The 7818-nt window shown below is 39.5% G+C and overlaps 1 protein-coding gene across 1 annotated transcript in view; it reads left to right on the top strand.

Moving 5' to 3' along the window:
• Window positions 1-432: 432 nt before the first annotated feature.
• The window catches only part of Adgrv1 (adhesion G protein-coupled receptor V1), a 479349-nt gene continuing 471963 nt past the window's right edge, over window positions 433-7818 (top strand). Inside the window, exons 1-5 of the mRNA XM_004644067.2 lie at window positions 433-615; window positions 2324-2473; window positions 3766-3861; window positions 4821-4925; window positions 6770-6883. Of these exons, the coding sequence (XP_004644124.1) occupies window positions 433-615; window positions 2324-2473; window positions 3766-3861; window positions 4821-4925; window positions 6770-6883 (648 nt within the window). The remainder of the gene's footprint in view (window positions 616-2323; window positions 2474-3765; window positions 3862-4820; window positions 4926-6769; window positions 6884-7818) is intronic.

Raw genomic sequence — 7818 nt, 5'->3', positions numbered from 1 at the left:
GAAAGAAATAGGCACCAGTCAAAGAATCAGTTTGTTGTTAAAGCTTTAGCATCCACAGGCTTAGTTTTGGCTAAGCTAGACCATTTCTTTGAGGAACGTCAACATTCTCTGCCTTTCCATGTTTTTCTCAGACTAACATGGAAGTGTTGGTAAGTCTTTAATAAACTAATAAAATTGTGCTTATGAGTGTTCTGCCATAGCAGCTAAAGAAGAGAAAGTAAGTATAGTCCAAATAGTAACAGCAGAGCCATAAGAAGACAAGAGATAAAGGTTTTACCTTAGCTTCTGAATCGGATGGTTTACTAGTTGATGTATTTATGTCTTCGCTGTTTGCTGTCTGGTAATGCACTGTGTTTATGTCTGTGAACACGAGAATCTACAAAGAAAATGTAGTCAATATGACTTGGGATTTTTTTCTTTTTTCCTGTAGGGATGCCCTCTACATCTTTGTTAGTAAATCTTCTTTCAGCTTTACTCATCCCTTTAACATTTGGAGAAACAGAAATAAGATTTGCTGGGCACACAGAATTTGTTGTTAACGAGACAAGTACGACAGTTATCCGTCTTATCATCGAAAGAATAGGAGAGCCCGCAAATGTCACCGCACTTGTGTCGGTAAGAAATGATGATTCTTCTTTGATATAGATTTTGTTCTATTTTATTGAGATGTATTTTGAAAATGTAAATTTCTTCCACTTTCTGAGTTACAATACTAGTATCACTTCTTAGAAAATGTCAGTGTTACTTTACAATAAGCAAATGGAGCAAATAAGAACAGTGTATACCACCTCTGTTCCCTGACTACACATAAAGGAAAACATGGATGTAAAAAAAAAAAAAAGAACACCCTAATTTTGATTAGAGAGTTCTTGTGTAGAGTATGTTAACTTAGATCGAAGTTAAGTAGAATTTGCTAAGCTATTGATTTATCTTGCACACAGTTAATCTTTGACTGGATTGTGTGTAGTGGGGGTATATGTCCCTGTTTTTGATTAGAAAGTCATGTTGTATGACCGCCGAAGATATTCCTGTGTTTGTGGCTCAAGACTTGAAGTTTTTGTTCACAAAAATAAAAATTTCAGCAATAAGGTGTCTTGGAAACAGAAAAAGAAAAGCTACTTATGAAATCAATCCAGCGTCACAATTTTGTACACTGCTTTTGGCTTTTGTTGATGATATATAGGTATGTATTTATTGAATTTTTTTTCAGAACTGGGGATTGAACTCAGGCCCTTGTGCTTGCCAGGGAAGTACTTATTCTACTGAGCCATCTGTTCATTGAGTTCTCGGTTGCAGTTATTAAATGTTATTCTGAAGAATATCCACATCTATTTTGTATTGTCAAGTGATTTGCATCCCTTCATTTTTATGATTTTCTCTTTATTTCAGTGGCTCTTGGTAATGTCATTTTCTACAGCAATGTAAGAATAAGTCTTCTGGTACCCTTGACAATTTATTTTTATTTTTATTTTTTTCTCATTGAACTTTGTTTTAATGGGTCTCAAAATTCTGTGACAGATAATTTTGATTTTTAAAGTATTTAATAATTTATCTCCATAAATTAAAACTAACAGTTCACTAAAATTTCCCCACACATTTTCTTCATTTTGGGTACTAAATCATATAATACAGCACAAAATTTATACTGGCTTAATTACTCATTTTGAGTTCTTAAATGAAAAAAACCTCATTTGGATTTGCATAATAAATTGATACTTCATAATTTTATTTTTGTTACTTCCCTGGGAATCTTATTAGCAATGCTAATTTTACAGAATAGAATCTGAAACTATTAAGAGAAACATATAATCCTAAGTTTAGGATGCCAAAAGAACTGGGTCTTAATTGCAATTGCTGTAGGACGACATAAGTACACCTTCATGTGGAGAGTTCTGGAGAGAACAGTTTCTTTGAAGCTAATGGGAGAAGGAGTTGATTTCCCTGCGGGCTTCCAGTGGGCAGCATCTACCCCTTCTTTGGGAGTTTTAGCTGCAATTGTCTTCCTGTTAGGGTCACTGTAGTCCCTTCCAGATCAACAAATGGTCAGGGAAAGAAAATCTACCACACAACTTTTCTATGCAGTTTTTAGTTTCCTATGTAATTATTTCTTTTATTTTTACAATTGTGGAATCATTTATTGATTTAACCTTTTTTCCTGAAGATGACATCTTCCATGTGTGAAATATTTGTGTTCTTGTACATCCCACTGTAAGTCTCTGTGCTACTTGGTCTTTGCACTTTGTTTCCATTTCTCCAGCCTGTGTCAGTTTTGTCCTAAGTCTGTGTTAAATAGGAACGACCGCCTCTGCTTTGCATTTGGCAGCTGCACGGGGAAGACACTGGCGACTTTTTGGACACGTATGCTGCAGCTTTTATCCCTGCTGGAGAAACCAACAGGACTGTGTACATAGCCGTGTGTGACGATGACCTGCCGGAGCCTGATGAGACTTTTATTTTTCACTTAACATTACAGGTAGGTCCTTCTTCCACTTTGGTCTTAAACCCTGCGTTTTTGTGGAGATGAGCACTCAGGTGATTGGTCATAGTTTCCATAAAAGCCACAAGCAACCATCTCTGGCATCCCGCAGTCTGTTTAGAAGCTCTGGTAGCTGGCGTTGTGTCAGGGTGGCAGCTTGCTGGGAACTGCCAGGACAGCTGCTCTGAGACCTCCTCTTCCCTTTGGCCCTTTTCTCTCTGACCCCTCCCCCACTGCGGATGCACAAAGAGTGACCGTGACTTCAGAGTGCAAAGGAGCCGGTACTAAATAGCAAGCATGGCAGTGGGCGGTCCCTGGCCTTAGAATGAATAGAGAAGGCCCCTGGGAAAACACTTGCATAGTCTGAGATGTCACTGAACTCTGAGGTTTGGCCTGTTAGGGTGAAGCAGTGGCTGTGGCACCAGTGTGATTCATGTGTCTAAAGGGGGTGGAGAGTGTTTTAAAGAATAACTGCTTGTGAATTGGGCTGAAATTTCTATGAATGTGACACTTGAAACCATTGTTCGCTTTTTTTCATGTTCTTTTCTGTTTCAGTGGGATATTGATAGAAGCATTATAGAAAATACTTTCATATGAAAAATTGCTTAACATTTTATGTTTCATTTGGCTCTGTTAGAATAATTTTTAAATATGGCACATGCTGTATTGTGAAAAATCACATGTAATAGACTTTCATGTTGCACATTTAATTCTGTAAATTAGTAAGCACATTGTAGTAACAATTTGTAATATATTACTAGCCAATTATTACTTACATAATTATGTTTTTCCCATAATTTTATTGATAAACAAATAGCAATGAGACAGTTTCAAATCAAATTGGTAGGACAGTTTCAATAACTAACACATTGCGTACATTCTTCCTAGTGGTTAATTGCTGTCCAAGATGCAGACATGATATCCTATTTATAAACACCATTAGAACAAATCCCTCTATTCATTAAGAGAATGTAACTATATATCTATTCTAATCACTTTGAATACACAGATACAAAATGGACATTCATCTGTATACAGTTTTTTGTTAAGTTCTGTTATTTGAATATTATAGGTGTGTAATTATATGTTATTAAAAGTGATGGTTTTACAGTTTAAAAAAATTCTCATTTGGGATTTAATATGTTGGCGTAATTTGAATATGTTTTCTTAATCTGCATTGAAAGAGCACTTTTATTCATATTCTAAATAATTAAAAACAAATTTTATTAAAGTGGTTACTCTTATTCCATTAGTCATTTTATTACTTTATTTTTGAACTTTTGTTGTAGAAACCTTCAGCAAATGTGAAGCTTGGCTGGCCAAGGACTGTTACTGTAACAATATTATCCAATGACAACGCGTTTGGAGTTATTTCATTTAATATGGTATGGTTACAATTTGATGAGTCTCATGATTGTGAGGTAGTAGTACACTCATTTTTAATGATTTTTCAGGTTAGCTCATGTCATCCTGTCTTTTACCATTTAAATGAAACTTGCATTAACCCTATCACAGCTCACATGCTGTAGGCTTTCCAATTAATTACCTGAAGATTTTGCAAATTTAAGAAGCTTCTGTGACATGGTCACCCCTTTTCATGATTTCTTTCTGCTGACCATTCCTCCTGACTCCTGGTTTCCTTATTTGAGCCGCAGCCCTGATGTGTACCCGGTGCCTTTTGCTCAATTCCTCCAAACACCACTCTGTGCAAGCGTGGTGCACTTGTTAGACCCCTTTGAATGTTGGGGGTGACTGTGACAGGAGAAGATACCGTGAAAGAAGGCCGAGGCCCTGCAGTACTTGAAATCGGGTGGCAGATGTCGTAGCTTTACAAAGCTCTGTAGTCAGTGTGTGCTCTGAACATTCCCCACTGATTCACGTCCATGAACTCTGCTGCCTGGTCCATTTCGGCATTTGAGGTTCTCTCACTGTCTTCTGCAGTGATTGTGTCCTGCTAGTCATCGTCACTTGGCTTTCAGGGCTGTGCCAGCTGGGGACGGGGGGTGGGGGCAGCGCAGCAAGACTGAGCATGTACAGCGGCCCACTGCCTCGCTCTGGAGGCTTACCCGGGTCTCACCTTGAAGAGTCTTCCCCAGGACTGATGTGTGGTGGCTGAGCCAGGACAGGGACCTATGTCTTTGCTTGCTTTTATGTTCCCTTTAAAACATTTTCTTTTAAATTTTAGTATTTTTACTCGCCACCATGAATTGACCTTAGAAATACCACCTTCTTACAGTGCAGTGTAGGTCGGTTTCCTTGTGGGAATGGCGTATTTACGGTAACGCATTTTGCCGCCTCCTCCTCCAGTCGAGGGGTCCTCAGTGTTCTCTGCTCTTCCCAACAGCCCTCCTCGGTCACAGCGAGGGAGCCCAGGGGCAGAAATGAGTCCGTGCCTCTCATCCTCGTCAGGGAAAAGGGGACCTATGGGGTGGTCGCTGTGACCTTTGAGGTAAGTTTACTTGGAGATCACCTGAAGGGTAACACGCCAGGGTCCATACCAGCTGGCTGTCATTTTAAAGCTAAAGTCTTTAGACGAGGGGTGGTGGTGCACGCCTGTAATGCCCGTGCTGGGTGCTGAAACAGGAGGATCCCAGAGTCTGAGCTGCACAGTGAGACCATGTACCAAATACATTTTTTAATGTACAAGGAACATACACACTTAATAAAAATACTTCAGTTACCTGATAAATTTCATGGTTAATATAGACGTATTTTCCTTGCTACTTGGGTGTAGTAGGTTTATATGAGATGCAAGGTATTTTAGCTATGGGGTCATAATCATAAAATAAGTGATAGTTTTGTAAAAATATTTCTGGATTATTTGAGTTTGCATAAAATTATTTTCTGCCTAATCTTCCCCCATTTCCTCCAAGACACTCAGGGAGTGTGTTAGCACATCTGCCTCTGCCACAGAAATATGGGTGCGTTGTGGGTAACCAAGACTGTCTGTGGGGTGCTTCCTGGGCGCCTGCTACGTTATGTCATTACTGAACATTTTGTCACACACCGCTGCTCTATGACTTCACATTTAAATTTTTAACCGAGTTTTTAATATTTTATGAGCTCTAAAATGTGATCAAACATGCAATTTTCAAACCTTAGAGTATTAGAAAGTTCCTTATGAGTTTCCATTTTAATTATTAATTGCAAGAGTGAATACTTGGACATAGGCAACAAAACTCTGCTGCAACACCGAAGAGTTCTACTTGTGCACATCTGTGTCGTCACAGTAAAAACCAACAAAATATGCAGAGCTCTTTCTTGCAAGTTCTTTATAGCCTCAAGCACTTTCTCATACACTTAGGAATGTGCATTCAGTTTGAAGATACCTTGAATAAATGTACAGAAAATTAGAAAATAATTTGGCTGTCAAAAGGATGTGCTCACAAAGTTACAGCATTTTCAGCTTCTCTGTGAAGTCTGTAGCCTTTGTTGTTTTTTTTGTTTTGTTTTGTTTTGGTGGAACCGGGGATTGAACTCAGGCCCTTGCACTTGCCAGGGAAGCGCTTATTCCACTGATCTATCTCCCCGGCCCCTCTGTAGCCTTTGTTTTGTTTAAATAACTGTAGGTCATTTGTGGAACCCTTGCCCTTACTTGCTGCTGCTCTGGTGCAGGTGCTGATTGATGCCCCCCCCCCGTCTTCCTCGCACTCGGCTCCCGCACGGGCTTCTGAGGCCTTTCCTCCATGACATTCGCCAAGGCCCAGCACACGCAGGCCTTTGCTCATCTTCTGTTCTCCTCTCTTACCTGCCAGGTCCCCGGAGAAGGAAGCTGCTTCACTCACCGCTGTTCTCAGTAGCAGTGGAAAAGGCCAGGCCCAGAGTACTCAGTATTCCTTGCATTGAGTGATTGTATTAGAGCTTCGCATCCAATTTACGAAACTGAAATGCTGATGCTCATTTTAAACATGAGCAAGCTGCTGCACAGAGTTGTTAGATAACTTTCTCAGGGTCACATGGTCAGTAGTGGAACTGAGAATGTGTTTGATCCCATTTTTGGAGGGAATTTACTACCCTTGAATACCTTTGCTCTCTAGAAGGAATATTGATAGACTTGCCTTCTTAGAGTTAATATAATGGTTGAGAAAAATAAAAATAATTATAGTCAGCATCCACAATTACATGATGGACACTCAGTGTTGATTAGAAGGGCAGTCTTAAATACAGGTTTGTATAGTTTTTATAGAACATCTTTAAGTACACTTAGAGTGTTGTCAGCTGACACTGCAGAAATGTTTTACCTGTCTCATGGAATACTGTATAATTATTGATGGCATCCCATATTTTTTGCAGGTCGAGGGTGGCCCAAACCCCCCAGAAGAAGATCTGAGCCCAGTCAGTGGGAATATCACCTTTCCCCCTGGCAGAGCAACGGTGATTTATAACTTGACAGTGCTGGATGATGAGGTGGGGCGCTGTGAAGTTCCCAGACACATTAGAGAACCTGCGTGGAGTCATAGTGTATGATGCTGGTTGGGAGTAGGCTTTTCGAGTCAGTGCTCTATATTGTGGTGACCATTCTTAAGCTCTTAGCTATTTAGGGATGTGGTTTATTATTATTACCTTACTTAATTCACATTAAATCCTACATCCAAGCTGGGGCAGTAGTGTAGCTCAGTGGCAGAATACTTGCCTAACACGTGAGTCCATAGGTTCAATCTCCCATACAACACAAAACATGTGCGTTTGAAAATGAACAGGAATGTAACTGACAAACACACATAGTGCAAAAGCATAAGCATCTTGTGAACTCTTAATTCTCAATTTTTGTTAGTCATTTCTTATCTCAGTAGGCGCAGTGCTGCTTATTTACCTTGTGTAAACATTATAAAAGCAAGAGCATTCTATTGCAATTCATAGTTTTTGTTAGCATGAGTGATCAGTTGCAGAATGGTTTTCCTTGCACGCCTCAGATGCAGATTGTGAGGTTTTAGATCTGTGTCATGGCTAGTCTTATTGCTAGAGAAAGAACAGTCCTGAGGAAAATGTACAAGGATGTCACTCAGGAATGAGAGAAAACCATTTTTGTCAGTGAATCCACCTATTGCCAGAGAAGGAAAAAGAAGGAATAACTGGAAATTTGTAGCCACCCTACAAGAACCTTATCACCAGATCACAAGGAACTTTAGAAAAAGAGAAAAACACACAAAAATGTGTGGGAAAAGGATATTTTCCTGGGGAAAAAAGTGATGTTTAGCAGCACTGGTGATTGCAGTGTGTCTAGTTACCAACACAAAGATAAACTTCCCTTTCTGAGATCCACGGCATTAGGAGAATTGTAATGGAGGGGAGGGGTGATTCATTGTAAATCTTAGTTGTAAATTTAAGCAGTTCAATCAAAT

The sequence above is a fragment of the Octodon degus genome, unplaced genomic scaffold (genome assembly GCF_000260255.1).
Source record: "Octodon degus isolate 3935 unplaced genomic scaffold, OctDeg1.0 scaffold00190, whole genome shotgun sequence".
NCBI classification, from domain to species: Eukaryota; Metazoa; Chordata; class Mammalia; order Rodentia; family Octodontidae; genus Octodon; species Octodon degus.
Note: the sequence above shows the minus strand (reverse complement) of the source record. Positions and strands in the feature narration are given on the sequence as shown.